This window comes from Magallana gigas, chromosome 10 (genome assembly GCF_963853765.1).
Source record: "Magallana gigas chromosome 10, xbMagGiga1.1, whole genome shotgun sequence".
Taxonomy (NCBI): domain Eukaryota; kingdom Metazoa; phylum Mollusca; class Bivalvia; order Ostreida; family Ostreidae; genus Magallana; species Magallana gigas.
The window spans coordinates 4,925,007-4,947,402 of record NC_088862.1 but is presented as its reverse complement, the minus strand read 5'-3'; the positions used below and the strand labels follow the sequence as shown (position 1 = coordinate 4,947,402).

The 22,396-nt window shown below is 32.1% G+C and overlaps 1 protein-coding gene across 1 annotated transcript; it reads left to right on the top strand.

The window, feature by feature from the left end:
• The first annotated feature begins 13,345 nt into the window (after nt 1-13,345).
• LOC136272241 (uncharacterized) lies at nt 13,346-14,146 on the top strand. Its single transcript, XM_066073501.1, has one exon. It carries the CDS (start codon nt 13,346-13,348, stop codon nt 14,144-14,146), a length of 801 nt encoding a protein of 266 aa, XP_065929573.1.
• Nucleotides 14,147-22,396: the final 8,250 nt, after the last annotated feature.

The window sequence follows — 22,396 nt, the reverse complement described above, 5'->3', positions numbered from 1 at the left end:
ACAATACATTTATGTATAAAGTTTGAATTTGCATTCATAATATAAATGATACACATTACTTATATCTAGAAACTTATCTTCACTTGCTTGTTGTGATTTTCCTCATCGATCTGAAGAAATATGCAGAGGCTGTCAGGTGTGCTGAGTCCTTAGTTCAGAAAGTGTCAATGCAAAATCGACGGACGCTAGACATGCTTGCTGCCAAGTGTTACTTCTACTACTGAAGAACTTACGAGCTGACCCAGCCGAACATTTTTAAATGCTAGACTAAAGGTAGAGCTATTGATGGAGGACATCCCGGTTCGACACCTGTTCAGACAACCCTCAATGAGGAAAACCCTGGCGCCCAACTTTCAGCTGACCCAGGCTGTGCGAACAGGAAATATGGCCAAGTTCAATGAAATCTTGGCCATGTTTGGTGCAATCGGCAGAGGAGAGGCGGGAGAGAGAACAGGAGTTAGAGAGTGCTAAAGAAATCGCAGACGAAGACTTTGATAGCTTTCTGTGATTTACGTGCTAAAAGAAATAATTCTTTTTATATTATATATTTCTATCAGGTATACAGTATTGTAAGTGAATAAAATATATACATTGTAAGTGTATGATGTTAGTTGAAAAAATAATGATGTAAACATAGTAATTTTATGAAAAGAAAAATATGATTTTTACATTGTGAGTTGAAAAAAAATATGATGCATACGTTTTGTGAGCTGAAGAAAACATGATGTATGCATCGCAAATTGAAAAAAAACCTGTAATGTATGCACTTAACGAATTGCCAAACCTAAATAAAACGTAATTTATTACTGATTTTTTTGTGTAAACAGAAAGTCATGCTATGACCTTGAATTGCTAGTATTACATATTAGTCACTATGATACTTATGTGTACCTAGGTACTGCGCACTGAATGGTGTTAATGATAATTAACAGAATGAACTATGTGAATCTTTTAGCCCTGCGTAGTATTCCTAAATGATGTTAAAAAACCTGGTGAATAATACGGGCATAATGATATCCAAATTGAGAGTTTAAAAACAAGTGTCATATTTGGCGATTCTGTGTCTGCAACGATAGCTCTGGTACTCTATATTGAGTCATGTATCGTGTATTCTATATATTAACCTTTGTAAACTTTTATGCCATGTATGAGTGAACGTATTATGTGTAAGTGATGCCTCATACATAGGTGGGGACTCTGAGACTCAGGACTCGGAGACTCAAATCCTTCATCCGTACTCATTGATTGGCAGTTTTGACGGTTTTGTTACTTTATTTAGGAAAAAAATATTAATCTTAATTTTGAACACTAAATGTTCACTCATGATCGTCGTAAATGGGCCAAACTAGTCAGAACTGTCCATCATAAGTAAAATGTTATATATACCCATGTAAAATGATGTTGAACAGATTCTTAGAGTTTTTGCTTTGGACTGCTTTTAATTGTTGTAATTTTGACTATACGATCACGTTTTAATAAAACCGGTAAAGAAAGAAATACTTTATTTGGTGATTACTAAGTTTGAACTGACCCTCAAGTGGATCTGTAAGTTTGTAGGCTTGCATTTGTACCTACTGTTTAAAATCCAAATTTACATGTAATACATGGTGTAGGTAGTCTATAGTGCGTAGAAAATTCAGAAATGTTTTTCTTTCAACAAGAATAGAATTCCTGGGTCCCCCGCCGGTCAAGCAGTATACTAGTATCGAGTCTATCGACCAAGGCTTATTAAGGAACTTGACCAAAGTATTTATGGTATAAACATTTGGTATAAATTTAATGAAAATCCGTCAAAATTTGTAGGCATGAGAGCGCTTACAAGGTCAATTTTTGGATTAAACGGAGTCATTATTGTGGTCAAAGTCCCATAACTCCAACAAAAAGTATCGATCAATGCTGATATTCGAACTTGACCAAAGTATTAGTGGTATAAACATTTGGTATAAATTTAATGAAAATCCGTCAAAATTTAATGTTTGTAGATTATTGTTAAGTATGGAGATCCCCTGAATTTAAAAAAGGGGAGGATGGAATGACATAGAGGAAATATCTGTAATTTCTAATCCCATCTACAAATATATCACTATTGACTATTGGAGAAAAAGATACCATTTTCCCATAAGTTTCATGGTTTGATTTCTACTTTATAGGAAGTTCTGAAGACATTTAAACAAAGGTAGCCTTAATTGATAAAAAAAGACACAGCACAAAACTATGTGGAACTCTCCTTGTATATAAATATAACCGAGATCGGACTTAGGTGTTGGTTACCATTAGTGAACGCCGACTCAACACAAAGCTCTGTGGAACCGTTCTTTTACTCGCTGGTATACTATTAGAGAACTGAAATCGGTTATCGTTCTTTGAACACAAATGCCCAGTTTCATCAGATACGTTCACGTGTGTGTATGTGGGTAAAACAGTTCAAGCAATTTTTAACCAACCCTTCATAAATTTTCTTGTCCAGAAGCGAAAAATGAGGGTTTTTTATGTTATTTTTAAAAAATGAATCATAAAGGAGACCGTTTTGCCAGGTGGTCAAGAATTTCGGAATATCTCTTTTTATTTTAATCTTAATTTTTGATATATGTTTTCTTATAGAATCCCTTTCTCACCCACGAACCATGAGAGCTATAAATCATTACTTATGGTGGAAGTACACTGTTTACATTCAATCTCCGTAGACTTTTAGATCTGCTCCGCATTTGAAAGCCTTTAAAATACACGAGCACATTTAGGTACCTTTAACTCTTTCAGATTATATTTATTTTATCAAAATCTATCTTTATGGAAAAGGAGAAAATTGTACCTCTCTGTGTTCATATGTTACTTCTAAAAATACAAAAGACCAGGGGGTCTTCTCCATTATAAGCTGATGTTGTGAACTTGCTCAACCTTCATAATGTTTGAGAGTTTGTGTGTTTGAGCGTGGTTATTTTCGGTGTTCTTGTGTGTATATGATTGTATTTCAAAAATTGTTCTTAGAGTTTAAAAAAAAAAAAAAAATTACCCCCCCCCCAAAAAAAAAACCCCCACCAAACACCCCCCCCCCCCGAATAAAAGAAAAAAATCGTAATTTAAAAAACAAATCATAATCTTACTATTCTGGGTTCGATTTGTTCGATGTAACTTTATATGCCATTCACCTTCATTTTTAAGAATACAATATTTGTAAATTGTTTCATTAACGGATGTCATTTCTGCTTGCTAAGTTTCTCCCTAACTGGTGAAAAATTGGCGATAAATAAATATACGTGATATGTAAACGAATCTTGTCCGATCTGCTTAATTCATTCATTTACATATCGAACCGAGGTCCATCTCATCTTCCCAAGTCAAGGGTTTCTGATCCGCACCAGATTGATCCATCTATTCTATTCAGTTTTATTTATTGAAAAGATAAGTTAAAAGACGAAATTCATTGTTACAGGATGTAAAAATTCATTGATTATGCTTTAGTCATTATTATAAATACCGACCCAAGCTATCAACGCTTTAATCCGGATGTATCATACTTACTTTTTTTATATTATTAACACCAAAAAGTATAAATTAGTAAATTTTCTATAATTTATTCTTTAAAACGGGACATTTTTCACAAACACATATATATATATATATTGAAACACAATAAAATCCACAGTGGTCGGCGAGTTAAAGATAAAAAGTAAAATAAAAAAACACGAAAAACGTCCAATATAGCTTAAGCGCTTTCATTTTAAAATCTTCAGAAGCTATATAACATATATTATATAGCTTTTGAAGATTTTAAAACGAAAGCGCTTAAGCTATATTGAACGTTTTTCGTGTTTTCTTATTTTACTTTATATATATATATATATATATATATATATATATATATATATATATATATATATATATATATATATATATATATATATATATATATATATATATATATATATAGGGATAACATCTTTATAATTAATGACGTATGCCTTCAACGAAATTAAACAGATTTTTAAAATATCATATATATTTATTGGTGTATATACACGTTCTGGACAATGTGAGACAGCAACCGGGAGCTCCTGCGACTTCTCTAAGCACGTCATTATGGGAATGCAGTGCCCTGAAATCTAAAAATTGTCAATGTTTCATTTTATTAGATTTTTAGTGAAACAAGTTCATTAAATAACGATAGAATAACAATTAAATAAATATCATATTGCACGTGCGAATATTTAAATTTGTAATGGCTTTATTCTTGGGAGATTTGCTTACAAATCAACATTTCTAAACAACCACAAAGCACTCTTAAAAGTTTATCTATTGCATGTGCAGGCAAATTCAACAAAAGAACTTACATCCCAACGAGCTTTTAAAAAACCGATAATCGACGTTACCATATATTTTTACTTTAGAATTTGCTTTTCGATGTCTTAATACAAAGGTTTTTTTTTTTTTTTTTTTTTTTTTTTTTACATATCTACTAGTCTAAAAATGGCAATCCATCCATTTTAAAACAAAACAAAATCAGTTTGAACCTCCTATAAATTATATCATGTCACAGAAAACATTGATTTTTCTGAATTCACCACTAACATTTCCGGTTCCGATAAAGTTCTCCTAAGATCTTAGATATACCGGAAGTAGCTAAGTAGTTTTGATTGATTCGTTTTTATTCTAATTTTTTTAGTGTAAATTATGAATTCCAAGGGGGTTGATCGTAGTGTGTACACTGATTCTTCCCTCTAATCTTCCGTCATGGTTTACCTAAAACACAATGGATTTCCTAAAGTGTTTTTCGCTTGTCTGCCTGGCATAAATTTCAATGTAAATGTACCATAATCAATGATTTAAATAAATCCTTGGCCTAATTTTTTTTAACCTTCCCTCTCCAATATTCTGTTTGTAAATAGTAGGACTTGCATAATAAAAGGTTATCCTTGAAGTTTTAAGCTCTTATATTACTCGAATCGTCAAAAACTTGACTTTGTTATATATATTTTTTTTACATGATCCAGTCCCTAAAGCGGACTCATACTAACAATTAAGTAAAGAGGACTCTCATTGTTTGAAGATAAATGTCTGCAAATATTAAGTGTAAATAATAATAAACTTAGGGGAATAGTTTGTACTTTGTTTAGAGATCAACTAATAAAATCCTTTCAAGAAAGGTCGTTTGATGAATAACAGATGCTAAACACATTTCAGTAAGTGATACAAATAATTAAAAAAAATACATTTCACGATTAAATAAACTGCAGCAATATACATGTATATATTATTAGTTCTGATCTTAACTATAGATATGAAACGTGGGGTTTTCATTAAGCCCCTCAAAAAGTTAATTTGAGACTAGTACAATTGGATTATTCTCGCTGCGATTCTCAACAACAAATAAGCAGATATCTATCAAAAACTCATATATGAACACCAATATTGCGTTGCAGTTCTGAACTGGCTGGTTGTGTCCCGGATGCCCAAGCTTGTGGAGTAGATTTATCTTGAGTAGCGATTTCACAAACTGTAGATAAGCAAATAGTCAATTTTCCTCGAATGTTTTGCAAAAAGTAATTGTTTTCAATATTTATTGAGGAAATAATTGACAATTTTTGGAACTGAAGTCATCGATGTTAATACATTGAAATAAGTACGCTTATTGCGAGAAATAATGACTGATATCATTTATGTACAAACTGTCATGCATTTAAAAAAAATCATGCAGCAGCGACTCGGGTGGCAGAGAGTCACCAGAATTCAACATCCATTGATAGGATGAACTTCTCAGTACTAATATGAGTTTCTTCAATTGTACAGACACTGGATTTGTAGCTATATCGAAGATTGTAGCATTTACCATCATGTAATTTGGTTTGTGAGTTACATCAGCTGTACATCCACTAGTACTATATTTGTGACTGTCCATAGCTAAAACGTTGTACCTTAAGTTACTTTGACTGTACAGTTACTAGAAGGGTAAAAAATACGAAGACAATTTGGCTGTCTATCATATACTTTTTATGAAAATCACTGTTTGTATCTTTCATTGCGCCGTGACATCGGTGACGTTAAAGGGGCATTGTCACGATTTTAGTCAAATTTTATTTTTCTGATTTTATTATTTGTAATGCTTTAGGAATGCGTTTCTAATGATCAAATGAAATTTGGGTGCCAGTCGTTGAGTTTTAAGCAAGATACAGGGCTCACAATTCTTCGTCATGTAAACAAGGCTCGTGCCCTGTTTTTGTTTACATAGGTTCAATATACCAGTAAAAATCTTTTGAAAGCTGGTTTGTCTATCTTATTATTCATTTTAAGCATAAATAAACAGTTCCTAACGATTAACACATTTATTTAAGGTCTAAAACTGGAATTTTCACTTCAACATTCGAAATGTAAACAAACGCTTTGTATACATAGCGAAGAATTGTAAGCTCTGTAACTCGCTTATAACTCATCAAATGACACTCAAATTTTGGTTGCCTATTAAAAATGCCTTACTGAAGCATTGTAAACATTAAAATTGAAAAATAATTTCTGACCAAAATCGTGACCATGCCCCTTTAAAGTTTTGGAAGAAATATAAGCTGAATTAAAAAAAAAACCCTATGCAAATGCATCGCCATGTAAACAATTTAGTTAAATCTTTTACACTTCTGTGTGAATGTGTGAACTGCTTAAATCTGTAGCAAAAAAGTAACACCATGTAACTCTGGCTTGAGACTTGCCTCATTAATAGCAAAATGTTCTTTCGACTTTCATGTTTACATGCTTTTATGACAACAGTGTACAGTTTATGTGTTTTGTTGATTGCATTTACGTCATCCAGTGTAAATATCCGAAATATTTTAGCATCGAAAGGAATGGATTTTGTGTTTAAAAGTTATAAAAGCTGGAATTTTAAGACTCCTTTTGAAAACAGAGTGAGAGCTGTTGACTTACCTGGTGCGAGTAGTTGCAAACAAAGTAGGCCATCACAGTTACGTAATAATCAAGTAGATATTATACATATATTGACAGGGTTTGAGGGCAACATTGATTATATTAGCCCCCGAGGGACGAAATATTGCACAACGCGAAGCGGAGCACGTTTTACTGTATATATATCTCAATCATACGTGTGGCGTATATTTACCGTGTGATAAAGCTTTGCTTTATCAAACGGCTCATCCTATATCAAATACTTCCGGTCCGAACTATTTTTGACAGAGCGTTTTAGTGACCTATTTTCGAAGATTTGCTAGTACTTTCAACATAACTTTATCTACTACAAAAATTGATATTAAATGGGTTTTATCAAAGATTTAAATTACAAATATGAAGGAAAACTCATAACTGAGTAGCACAGGCGTCGGAACCGGAGGGGGGGGGGGGGCTCAGCACCCTCCCCCACATTTTTTTGCAAAGTTATACATAACCGTAACCAAAAGACCCTTTTTTCTTGTTTGTCAAGATTTTTTTTATAAGTTTAGCCCCCTTTAAACTTTCAATTGGCTTTGTGAAGTTTATAAAACTGCAAATTACGTTTACTATCAAGGAGTTCATCCTGTAGACGCGATGAAAACAGAGCACTCTGGTTTTGTTTATATACAAGAACATACCAAAATAATGTTTCATAAGACTTTTTTCCACCACCAGTAAGCATCCTTATTCACTATTTACAATTTCGAATCATTAGGCTAGTGTTTGTTTTATAAAACATCAACATCTGTTCCTCGTTCGAGTCAATTCAAACTAACGAGCATTACCAACTTTGTGTAAGTCAACTTGATTTTTCAAGTCTTCTGATCAGTATTTCCATTTAATCAGGTAATTATGCTCTAAGAAAAATTATTTAGAGCTAAAAAATTATTTATTTCAGTGGAATTTTAAATTAAAACAGTTAGATTTATATCAGAAATGACGTACTAAATTGTATTGCGCAAGGTCACAATAACCGCATAACACAACGTTGCATCATCGTTTTTATTCTTTGAAACAATCAATTCGGGTCATATAAAGGACTGTCTCAAAAGCTTCATAATATAAATCAAATTGTATGAAATAAATAGAACATGTATAATTGTGTGATTTTATATTTGCCTTATACAACTCGGCAAACCTCGCCTCGCGAATATATACACCAATTCAACACGTTAGATAAAGTAAATATAAAACCACACAATATAGATATCCCCTCTCTCTCCCTCTCTCTCTCTTTCTCTCTCTCTCTCTCTCTCTCTCTCTCCGAGAGACAGAGAGAGAGAGAGAATCAATAACACTGGGCATCTTTAAAGTGTCGGATCTAATATATAGATATTAAGCCAGTAAACTGAATATATAAAGCGCTAAAAATGGCTATCGACACGAACAATTGATATAGTTAAATTTTTTGGACAACCAGTCCCTTTTTCAGGACAAAAGAAATAAATTACATGGGTAAAAACAAAGAGTATAAAAATGTGGCACTACAACTTACACTACTAAAGAAACTATATACAGAACAACAACTACAGTTTAGAAAATTTTAAATCACAGTCTTAGAAAAGTTTTTGGCAGATCGCTATAAAGTAAATCAATCGACTGCCAACTTCACGCCTAATTGATTTAATTAGATAATTAAAACTGACATCCAAGTTGATAAAGGAAAATTGAAACACCCGTTCTTACCTCGTACGGCGCTCATGATTTAGATCCGAATTAATAAATTAAGTTTGTAATGGGTAAGAGTGTGATTAAAAAAGAGAAAAAAAAAATAAATGAAAATTAACTGCCCATAATGAATGATATAGATATACATACAACACAGAAAAGTCCACCTCAATGGAGCTCCACCTCCGCCCCGGCCGTAGCTTGAACTCACGACCTCTTGAAGCATGCAATTCTCCTAGCAGTGAGCGGCTACCGCGCTAACCACTTGTTCATCTAGAAAAGACAAAAATCTTGCTTTCGATGACGAACGGAACCTAACGCGCTGGTCGCTCACTACACGGTATTGAGATACAGGTGGAATACAGTTAAATTTGAGAGGATCGCAAAAACTCTCAAATTGACATATACTTGCCCATAGTGAATGATGTAGATATACATAATGCACAGAAAAATTCACAATATTGGAGCTCCACCTCCGCCCCGGTCGTAACTTGAACTCATGACCTCTGGAACCCATTCTCAAATTATCTCAAACGACCGTGTAGTAGGTTTCAGAGATCGTGAGTTCAGGGGCGGAAGTTATATCGGTCAATTTTCATTAACCTGATTTAATATCAAAATATATCTATATCAAATGTTAAATCCATGTAAAAAATCATAATTCATTTAATTGCTGCTGATTTTGTCATATATTTATCTGAATACTTGTTTAAATGAGTTTTAAGTTTTAATGAATCAGTATAGTATTTTTACTGCAGTGTAGTGATTTATGAGTTTCATATTGAATTTGATTTTAACTTTGAAGATCTTTGTTAATGATTGCATTTTAAAAGCATAATCGATTCACTAATGTACTTGAGTTTATTCATGCTTTTATTACTGTTGACGTTAACCTTGAGATAATCTTTAAACCGGTTCACGAGATATAGGTATACATATTAACAAATTTAACACATTTGAATTTGAACATTCCTGGCTAAAAGTTATGAGAGCGATGCCATAAGTTTCTTTAAATATAATAACTTCTAAATTATTTCTCAAACAATACGAGAAATGGAAATGTGTTTTTCTCATATTTATTTCAAATTAATATGTATACTGATAATTCCAGCCATAAGTTTGACAGGCGATTTATTTCGAGAAGATACATTTACTTGGGTTGGGACAGCTTCGGTTGAATCAAGTGATCTTGTTATCAAGGAAATAAGTTTTACAAGAATCACAACTCTGTGGTGCATCAACCAGTGCAAGAAATTCCCCGGATGTCATGGCATAGAATTCTGCAATAGTGGAAAAAGTTTGTGTAGGCTTTGGAATGGACCATTTGACCAACAGATGGCCGCTAATGGAACCCATTTAGCAGAATGCAATAGGTTTTCCAAAGTAAGCAATAAAAAATCAAAAGTTTAACAATACAGCAAATTGAACAATATGCATGGTTTTGAAGTGGTAATGTTGTAATTACGATGACGATTTTTATCGTTTAAGGTATATCACTCCTCATGTTTTGATTTCATTGCGCAGATGTTCATTATATTTTAAATGAATATGATTTTATTAATTTAAACCTCACAAAAAGATCATCATTTCATAATTACACAACATTCGAAAAGAAAATCCATTTGAATTCAAGAAACGAACAAGTTTTGGGGGGAACTATTTTCTCGTGCGGAAGGTTTTTTAGTCGAAAATGACAGAAACAAGCAATTTTATGAATTTTCAATATACTTTTCTTTTTATTATACTTTATTCATTATTCTCATTTTTAACATTTGATAGGTTTGTTACATGTTCTTTAGGTTCTCTATGACTTATACTATACTAAATTTTGAGAGAATGATAGACGTTTAGCATAAAATCATGCAAACATATAGAAAATGTCTGAATTTTTTAAAGCCAAATTTTGCGATAATTTTACCTTTGAAGCCATGTATCTAAAATTTGAAATCACTGACCCCCATGTTTTATTATGTCAAAATGATACTGAATACATATGTAGGCAAACTGGATTAATCTTCTAAAATTCTTGATATTCAAAATGTTTTTATTTCAAATCAAATTGTAACTATTATAACAATTGTCTATTTTAAGTGCAAACAGGTCATACAAACATTTATGCAGCTTCATGCAAATTTTTTTTCGTAATCCCTCTATTCAGTGTGACCATTGTACATAATTAAAAACAACATATTAAGAAAAGAGTTTGCTTAATCAATAATTCTGACAACAAATCCTAATCAGGCTGAAATCGCATTTTAGGTGCAAAAAGGTCAAATTTAATTGACCATAACTCAGAGGGATGAACACTGACCTCCCATTATCTTTGTATTATTTAAGTGTGTTTTGTCTACAGATTTCAATAGAATACTTCTCAAGAAATTCTTGATACAAGAACATTGAGGAGTGGGATACCTTAAGTACGTTTTGAAAAAAGCATTTACGTCAAAGACATATTTATTTGGTTTTTTTAATGATTTCACATGCACAAAATTCACACAAAATACGTAAATTAAATAAATTAAATTCCCGCTATTAAGGCCAGTAAAATTTAAAAGATCTAATTAATAGATGCATTCATAGTTCGTAAGTTGGGTTGGTTTTTTTGTTTTTGTTTTTGCCTTTACATTACTTTGTTTTGTATTTATTGTTTGACACCATATACGATATACGAAAACAAATGATATTTTTGTTTGTCGATAATGTCTAGCATCCTTTTATTTCTTTTTTTGTATTTTACGTTCTGTAAATATTTTGATTCATTTAAAATACTAAAAGTAATCGATCTGATTTAATTCTGATGTTTCTTTATTTTGCTTGATTTGTTTTCTTGATTTTCGGACAGTTGTAATTTTGACAAGGTTTTTTTCTGTTTCTTTATTCATATATTTTACAATATAGACATTTGAAGTCAGTCCATTTAATACATAGTCTCTTTTATCAGTAATGTAAAAAATATCCCTGCGCATTCTGGCCAATCAAATTCCGCTGTTGACTAAACAATTATAAATACATGCAAAAATGATATCTTGATCCACTCTACTAAACATGTAAATACTAGACACACTTTTTTATTCATTTAAATATTGATGCCTGTTCGTGTACACATGTCACATTTAACCCGTCATCGCTTCTCTTACCTGAAATAACATCATTGTCAAAATATGACTATCAGTTTGCATTCAGAAGTTTGAGTCCATTCTCTTTTTGCTTTTCACTATTTGAATAACGAATAAAATTCTATGGTCGGTTCGCTATTCAAATTACCGTAAACATGCTAATAAACTTATTTTAAAAATTCCATATTAACTTCTCTTTTTAATCGAAAGAAACAGTAATATGATAAAAATTATAATTACCTGCGGACCTCACCTGTACATTGACATATTAGCTAGCCTGACGAAATTGTATCATCATATTCTGTTCCATTGAGAAAAACATTAAGAACACAATTGTGTTTTCTGTATTTACAAAACATTTTTTTAAAAAGTACCTTATATTATGTTACCAAACATCTTCATTAAAAGACTGCCAACAAGTTAAAAAATATCAATAAAACATAATTACATGTATTTAAGTACGTTTCGTTCGAAAGAATGTGGGCGCTAAAGATGAACATTCGGCAGGAATCAGGGCGCACAAGGAGAGTGAAAATTTCATCAATTAATTTTGAATATTTTTCGAATTATAACCGTGATTTTGTGTCTGTTGGATGTGGAATGAGTGGAAAAATATTTGAAATGCAAAAGGTTTTATCATAATATGGGTCTAAATATAGCAACACGATGCAATTCATGCAAAATCCTACTTATTAACAACTGTTTTTAAATGATTTTGTTGTCTCTGGGTCTTCTCTCCACAAATTTGAAACGTGTAAAGATAACATATTTCAACATTTAAAATGTCACTTTTTAAAAATAGATGGAGAAATGACCCAGAGATGATCAATTATGTACTTTTTCAAATTATTTTTTGAAGGATAAAAAACAAAGTCCACTGATATGACAATGTTGTTTCAAACAGTACTTTATAGAGCATATTGACTAGCCTCGCATGGCTCAGTGGTTTCGTCCTGGATTAGTGAATACAAACATTTAGTGTTTTGGGCTCAAATCCAACTGGTGGTCTTTTAAAAAAAAATAAACTTTTTTGTTTTCAATGTTTGTTATTATAACATGATGTTGAATTATAATATACTGGTATATTTTAATTTGTTGTTATTGATTTCTAGATCTGTTGTATGAACACTATTTTCTTTTCTTTTTACTAGTTTTTTAGGATATGCACAATATAACTTCATTAAAATATGTTTGCATTAACATTTCCAACTAGTTATCGGTTTACCTCTCATTGCCATTTTTGGAAAGCTTGTGAGTTTTTTAATAACCGGAATAGCCATATACTTCGACTCTCAACATAATATATTTTTGTTGAAACCTGTACATAGCCTTTCGATGTTATAGACATTTTAATCCCAATTGATTCGTGTCAAGGAATCCTGCAAACTTACAATCTTGTGCGCTCACTTTCTTTAGAATATCTGTATAAAAAAGTTGTTTTCTTTGAAGAATGTAATCATCTATTCATATTAAATTGATTTTCTTGGTAGGATACAGTATTGACTTCTGGTATGATGACAGAATCCGTCACAATGATATCCACAGATTTGATGCCAACGATTGATACAATAACGGGGGCGATTGTAACGACCCCTGGGACTACATCACCTTTAACAGACACAATAACTCAAATGCTCACTACGTCTAAAGAAGACACAGCAACCTCTGGTGAATCAATAACAACGAAAGACAACACGATACAGATTGACTTAACCATAGCTGACACCACTACATCAGTATATTCAACCAAAGATGACACCGTATCAGTAGACTCAACGACAGTTAATGTCACTTCATTAGTAGACTCATCCACGACTGACGCCATAACAACATTTAACTCGACCAAAGATGACGCCACTACAAAAATAACTCTCAGCACACTTGGCTCTTCTACCTCATTTGACAACAGTATATCAATAGACTCCACTAGAGTTGACGCCACTACATCAATAGGCTCCACTACAGTTGTCGCTACTACATCAGTAGACACACCAACAGTTGATGCCACTACATCAGCAGACACACCAACAGTTGATGTCACTACATCAGCAGACACACCAACAGTTGATACCACTACATCAGCAGACACACCAACAGTTGATGTCACTACATCAGTAGAAACACCAACAGTTGATGCCAACACACCGATAGCTGAAGTCACTACATCAGTAGAAACACCAACAGTTGATGTTACTACATCAGTAGACATCCCAACAGTTGATGCCTCTACATCAATAGACTCAACCACAGTTGACGCTTCAACATCAATAGACTCAACAACAGTTGATGCCTCTACATCAGTGGTTTTAACCACAGTTGACGCCACCTCACCTGTATATTCAACCACATTTGACGCCACAACTGATTCAACTGCAGCTGATACCACGACTGCAGTAGAAACAACTTCAGAGTCATGTAATTATGCGGACTAATTCATTTTTTATATTTATTATTAATATTATTATTTATTGTTAAATAACTTTAATTATAACGTAATCAAATGAATATTTTGATTCTATATGAAATTTTACAGACTGTCCAGATTGTGAATGCTGGATGACAAAGGGTTTATCTGGAGCTCTCCCAATTTACTTGAACGGTCAGCTTAAAGAAGTCAATTGTGGGAACAGTTCAACTTATTCATGGACGGTTTGTAACCATCTAAATTACATACGCTGAAGTCTTTATTCAACAAATGACAAGTATCAATACAGAAGTGAATTTATCTATTGCATTAAGCTATATTTTTTTAAAAGAAAGTCGATGAAAATTAAAGACTCAGTCACATTTAGCCGTACGTGCTAAGTGATCGAGCGTGTGCTACAGCTTTTGCCGGTCGTGGCTCCCGTGGCTGAACGTAGCGTTAAAGATCATATTGAGTGATTTTGAGTGAAAAAAAGACAAACGGCCGTTTGACGTGTCAGCTGTAGTTGTCACGAACAAATTTCTTTAAAGACGGGTTGCAACTCGCAACGTGTAATGCCCTTAGGAACCGTTCTTTCTTCTTACGATTGTCGTGCAGAAGACGTACGTTTGCCTTGCGAACGGCAGTAATGCAAATCAATTGTATCGAAGTCTTTCTGGGCCCAATACAGCTGCACGGACAATTATAAGTTATCACGTTAAATAAAGTACATTTTCGCTCTAGACTTAATGAAATATATCTACTGTAAGCAAGTTAATATCGAATCGTAAAAACAATCGTAACAAAGAAGACTGTTATTCTGCATTTGTTGCTTTATTGATTAGACTAGCTAAATAAAGATTGAGTTGAAAACATAATTTATCTTTTGTATCTTATACCATAAGAAATTGAAAACTTCTCTGAAATATAAAGCAAATGCGAAAATCTAATTTTAACGAATTTACTATCAACTGAGAATTTATCTGGCCGATGCGATATCTTTAAATAATATTACAATTTCGTTAACTATATGTATTTGTCTCCGAAAAAAGCTTTGATGGAACTTTAAATTGAAAATAAAAAAGCTACATAGAAATACTCTGCTTGTACAAATGCTTTTATAATTAGAGTGACACCATTTACCCATCATACATTCTATAAATCAAAATCTCCCAATTTTTTTCTGATACGAGAGTTGTTCGGAAATTCTTGAACTTACTCAGAAAATCTGCATGATTCTGTCTTAGCATGCTTGCAAGTCGAATCTTATGCGTTTTCTTTACTTCTACTACTTCTAATATAATTATATTCAATATTCAGTTCCCTCTGTTCTCCTTTTTTTGCTTTCTTTCTTTATTGTAAAAAAGATCGTATTTGTTTGTTTTGGTTTGGTTTTTAGAAGGAGGTTTAATACTTGAATCATTGATTTGATTTTGATGAATGGTAAAACTGTTGATTCTTTTTGATTTTTTTCATAATTATCTTTTAATATAAAAATCTTGTATGGGCCGCACCCACCATGAGCAAGTGGAGTACGCATGACGAAATTGTGATTTACGTTCATTTTGCGTTCAATATATATGTTGATAGAATGCACAAAAGACTTGCAGTCAACGTACGTACACCGCAAGGGACAAGTAAGATCTCCTTTTGTCATTTGTGCAATTCAAATCGGAAGGCCACCTTAAGTGAAGTGCAAGTACAGTTTACGTTTTCAGACTTGTGTGTCTTGCAAGATTTACATAAAACCCGCCCGTATACCACCAGTGGAAGCACATACGACCATTTGCGACTAAGGCTAGTCCAAAATTCAGGCTTATAAAAGCTGATCTGAAAATTCCCTTTATTGTCATGGTTTGCCTTATTTTTGTCTTCAAACATATACACTCGTACACCCTTTAGCCATCAATAATTTGTAAAATTAATGATTTTTTTTGCAATTTTCAAGTAAAATATTCAACATGTTTATCTTTTAAAATGAAGACTTTAAAGTAAAAAAATTGGCGTTTGCTGTCTTCTTTAGAAGAATTTGAAGAGATGAAGAGAACTGGATGGCCGTGGCCATTTTTGAACTCTCATACTGTTTTTGATATCACGAGCTTTGTATAAAAATAAAGGAACCTGTTCATTTTAAAAAAGAATATTATATTTTAAATGATTAGGTAGATCGGTTGGGTAATTTGTTCTCTACCTATACTAGTACTCCTTAACTGATGATTTTTGGAATTCCTTTTATGTCTTTGCAATAGGTATTTCAAAGGCGATTTGACGGTAGCGAAAGTTTTGATAGAACATGGAATGAATACGAGGAAGGGTTTGGCTCAGCTGCAGGGGAGTTTTGGTTAGGTAATTGCATGTACATATTCTTAAATCATTTAAGTTACAAAGTAACTTGAGAAAAGAAAAACGTACTCTACCATCTTAAACAATTTTAATGAAACAGAGATAAGGTAGGTAAAAGTAATAATTTGTTTAATAAAATGCAATTTCAAATGTGGGGCTTTTTAAATCTCAAAGTGAATTTAGCCTAAATCAAAAGTAGGGGATTTTCTTGGGTATTTTTTGTCTAAATTTATTTCATTGATTCTTACTAGATACTCAGAAATATTGCGATATTCACAAATTACGCACCTTCGTAATTGTCATCCTTACTTAATCCACAAAATGCACAGGAATAATAATAAAACGCACAGTAACGATATTTAGTTTTCTATTATAGAAAGGATGTTTTAAATTAAGAAATTGAGGGTTTTTTTAAAATTATGGATGCCAAAGAGACTGATAATATCTCGACCATAGCCATTGACTCCTTTAGAGTAACTTTAGAAGAATGATGACACGAAGATATCGGCAAATTATTTGCCTAAGCAACATGTACTTTAGAAAAGTTTTTTTTATCAAAATAATCACATGTACGCAAGTGATTATTTGAAATCTCCAACATTTCATTTGTTACATTCTACGGGAAATAAATCCACAGCGTGCTATTATGCGTGTTAATTTTCTCCACAGGAAATAAATATATTCACTTACTGAATATGCTTGGGTACACTTACCTGAGGATTGAGGTCATGACCTTTGACAATGCTGTCGGTTTTATTGAATATCCTGCCTTTCAATTAGGGGATTCAACCGAGAACTATTTGTTAAGAAGTATTGGGACATCAGCAGCAAGTTCAGGTAAGATTTTGTTTTCTTGGTAAATGAATCAGAAAATTATGGGGAGGGCTCTTGGGCTGATATACAGTGACCTCGGGCTAAAATATGATGCGATATAAAAATTGCCATGTAATTATCTTTATATAATGATTGTCATTTGAAATAAAACAGTCACCGACAATAAACAGGTGAAGTCAAGGGAAACAAATTGCAAGGCATTCTTTTACTTTTACATTAGATGGCATCAGCGCACTTATTTGCTCTGTGCAACTCGGTTTTTCAATCCTGAATATCGTTATATTTGGAACCAAGCGAAGAAGTAATCGAATAAAAAAATAATAAACCGGAAGTGTTTGTATCTCTTAATTGTCAAAAATTCAAAGAGAGTTGCTGTTTGTCTCATTATAAAATTATTTTGAAGCTTCAACGTTTTGGTTATAATGTATGTTTTTGAATCGAACTATATTCCCTCTGTATAATATCAGTAGTTATCTTGTTTTTTTGTTTGTTTAAAGATTCAGTTTTCGTCTGTAACTTTATTTATTCATCTAAGAGCTATGAAAGGTAAATGTATTTATGATTTGATTTGAGAAACTTGTACTACGAATGCATAATGTTTGACCTCTTCTTATTTGACATTCAGTAAAATCTCTGAGATGTTGTTGCAACACAAGTCGAAAAGGTAAATTAAAAAAAAACATGAAAATATTTTCTATTAAACATGCAAAATGGTTTTGTCACAGTTATGGATGACAGTCTGGCGGACAGTGTTTCAAGAGCATTTTCAACACCAGATATGGATAATGACAACAACAAAGCCAATAAAAACGGCAACTGTGCTTTGATCTTAAAGAGCGGTTGGTGGTTTAACAATTGTGCGGACGTTAACTTGAACGGAGAATATAGTCAGATCAAAGATGCCAGTGAAAAAATATATTGGTTCGGCACCTGGGGATGGGATATATCTTTGAAGGAGACTACAATGAAGATTAGGAAGCCTTAGAATATGATATCATGTATTTGTGTTCGCGATACACTCTATGACTGTATTGAAGTAACTTTGAAATCAAAGTGTCGATGTCATTTTTTTTCGAGGATTGTTCTTTTTGAAAAAAAATTAAGAGAACAACTATTTCATGACCCTGGATATTAAAGATTTATTTGAGAAAATAATCTATTGTCGAATATACTGTGTAAATTAAATATCCAACTAAAAATATAAAGTTCATAAAAGAGAGACATGCAAAATCCATACATTTATGTATAAAAATGAATATCCATTCACATTATATATCCATATCCCAATAACGGATTTCTTATTATTTCATCTAATCTCTAATCACAGCTGACTCTTGTTCTCTTGTTATTTTCTTTTAATGTTTTGAAAAGCGATGCATGCCTTAATCTCGGTACGATATAAAAGTTTGATTTTCAACACATGACTATATTGTTAAATTTTAGCTTTCTGCAGAAATTAAAACGCCTGTGTTATTTTATCATTAAGGATTTTAAACTTAAACAAAACCGTTTTTAAGAATTATTTTAATGATAAGGATATGGGTATTAACACGAGTAATACTGCCTAATTATGACTTAAAGCCAAACGAGCTTCCCTGAAATTATTATGCCTAATATGTTATTGTCAGTTCTGCCAGTTGGCGTTTAAATACTTTATATAGGGTTATTTTCGCCCCGTGTAGTTTTTGCCCTTCTACACTAGCAAGCAGTTTCGCCCCGTATTGAATTCGTTCAGACACAGTTGTGTTTAAAGAGAAATAATTGAAGACATCAGAATTTGCAGAGTCTTAAAGTCGCCCTCTGACAACAAGGGCGAATTTTAACATTGGCGAAAGTTTCCTGTATACGATATAAAATACAGATTGCTGTTAAACATAAACTTAGTCGTCTACTTTGAAAAAACCAAGACAGATTCCTCAACAATCTTATCTATGATATCACTTATGCAATATTTGAAGAAGAAAAAAAAATTAAAGCTTGCATTAGAGTTTTCAAAATAAATACAGTTTAATTTATTGCTAAACGATCTCCGATCCTCAGCAGTGTTGGATAACTCTAAATTTTCCGGATTTTTTTTATTCGTGTATTGCTGTACAGTTCTCTTGAAGTTTTTCCTTCACAACTGTAAAAATTTAAGTAAGGAGTAAAGAAAGAGGCTTTTGTAAAACATGTGGTGGAAACTGCTATATATCTATGTTTGTAAGGATCCTTGTGAAGCTTTGGAATCCAGTATAAATACGGTAAATCAAATTCATTTTGCTTATTAGGGATATTAAAAATAGCCAAAACCGATTGATAGTTTTGAAGTATTTTCTGCCTGGAAAGGCTGCTGTGGGTATAGGTAGGATTATCCAATGTAGAATTGAAACTCAAATCTTTTAAAATGCAATATGAAGTGCCGTACAAAATAAAGACAATGTTGTTACCCGCCTTGTCAGCAGGGTCAAGTACATACTGATTGTGCAATCTATCTAGTTCTGTGAAAAAATTTGCATAAATGTGCATGCATTCACGTGTTATTTTGTATATCTCCTATTAATTTTTTCATTAACCAGAGTTTGACAAACATGTACCCTTGCTCTCTCATTCTACATATCACTCCCTCTCCCTTTCCCATTTACTCTGCTAAACCGGAGCTGTTGCTTTCTCTATCTTCTTTCAAATTTTCAATGCTAAATCTGCATTTTTACCTGCTCTTTCCTTCTCTCTCTCTCTCTCTCTCTCTCTCTTTCTCCCTCTCTCTCTCTCTGATTTACGAATAAATTTTTGTTCATTAAAACAATATCTGAGACCAAGAAAAACGTTCGACAATTCGCCATGACAAGGTGTGAATATTTGCCACCTGTCTATACTTGTTGAAGTCTCGAAATAAGCAAAAATAAACAGCGGGGAAATGCATAATTTAAAAAGCCCCCAAAACTATCATATGATTAAAATGATTCTGGCAGGGTGCATGAATAATCTATTAAAGGCTGTCTATTTTTATTTACCAAGAATACAAACAAATGATGATCGCCAAAAAAGAGAATCAGTAGAACTATTGTGTGATTACGTATTGATGTTAAAATTCATATATGCCGACTTAGCGGGAGATTTGATCACACAGTGTTAGTTGGCAAAGATCAAACGTAAGTAATTTAACTGATGATCAAATTTTAAAAAATGTATTTATTTAAAACTAGAACCATTCAATTATTTTCTGTGAAGCCGGTAACAGGGTGAATGGATAATTCATCAAACGATGCCATAAACCTATCATTATATACCGAGATAAAAAAAACAAGTGATTATCGCCAAAGTATTTAATAATTATACGTTTCTTTATATTCAGAGAACGGAACCATGGCATCAGCATATATTAATAGAAATAGATTTAAGGACGATAACTCGTACGACTAACAACTAGTATTTAAAACGTTATTTTTGAAACAGTTAACATACATTTATTAGATAATATATGAATGGAACATTATAGAATACAAATAAGATTTGATACAACACGAATGGACACAATGAACTATTGCAAAGTTTGACATGCAATGGTTGTAACGTACATGGTTCCTCACGTTAATGACTTCTTTACTTTAAACTCAGTTATTCGATAAAGACTTTTTATCGAAATCAAGTTTTGGAATACATGCATTCGCTAGACCAATGTCAAATTGGATGCCTCATAATTTAAATTGAGGTGTCCAATGAAAGGTCATTGAATAATCTGAAATTATACGTTATATAAAAGTAGTATTTTGTAGTATGTTTCAGGGTTAGATTATTTATCTCGATCGAGATGTAAAAATTTAATTCTCGTTATAGACCTATAAATAACATTCGGTGAAATGTTTTGAGGACAAAACATTTCATTGAATATTTTCAGAAGGAGTTAATCTGCCGTATTTCTTTATGTATTAAGAATTTATATAGTGTAATAAGAAAGTAATCTAAATGTAAATAAAGAGAAACGAATGACATTATCAATTTAAAATGTAAAAAAACCTTAAAACCAAGATTACATATTTCGTCTTCAGATATATGTTGCAAAATAGTTTTCTATCAAAGTTTAATGATATATAATAATGAAAGAGTTCATATAAAAGAGAGCGTTGAATGACAATTTGGCATACATTTTGACAGAAATTACTTATAAAAGCAAATAAGGGGCCTCACTACACCTTGAGGTATATTATAGTCTGTCAATCAGTTAAAACACTAATTGTATTGTAATATACATATAGAAAGTAAACTTAAAATTAAATCTAAAGATAATAAAGGGGAAAAAAGCGTGCAAATCCATACTGCTCGGACAACTTTGAAAATTATTTTTAATCACAATACATTGTAAAAACTAAAACCTGGGGGGTTTCTGTGTATGGCTTGAAATCAAGAAGTGAAAGGGAAATCGATATGCTTTTTGTAATGACAGAAACCAATACCGGTCCTATAGATCAATTTTTTTTATCATATACAAGTGATCCTTTTCCGCTGACAATAGGGACGAAAGACCAAATATGAATAGAAAGCGAATACGAATATTTTTTGTATACAGTATTTTATAAATATCAGTCCATCAAATTATTCAATGAGACTTTATACTTAATTGAAATATAATTATTGGCTAGTATTAATTAGGATGATATAGATGTGGTAAAAAATATTTTAAAAATATTATGTTATGTTTAGAAAAATCAGAATTTACTCTCTTTTTTTCTTCAGTGTCAGTTTAATATTTCTCTACAAACAATGACATATTGTGTAAGTATTACCGAAACTATGATATGTTTTTAGATCAGAAGGTATTCTAGTAAACTTCAAGCATATTAAATTGATTCTCAAATCTAAGTTTGAAAGCTTTATTTTTCCGCATATATTTAGTAAATTTTGCACATTTTGTGTAAAGAAAATGTTGTACACGTATAAATAAATAATTATAAAGTCTTGAATGAAATATTCAATAAATGCGCCAGTTTAACGAAAGTTCATCATTAATCATTCTAAACTTTTGATGAACGAGCGGAATGCATCTAATACAGGTGTTTAATCCTGTTAAAATTTTTAAAAAATCATTTATAATCGTTTCTTAAACATATTTCAAACCTTTAAAATA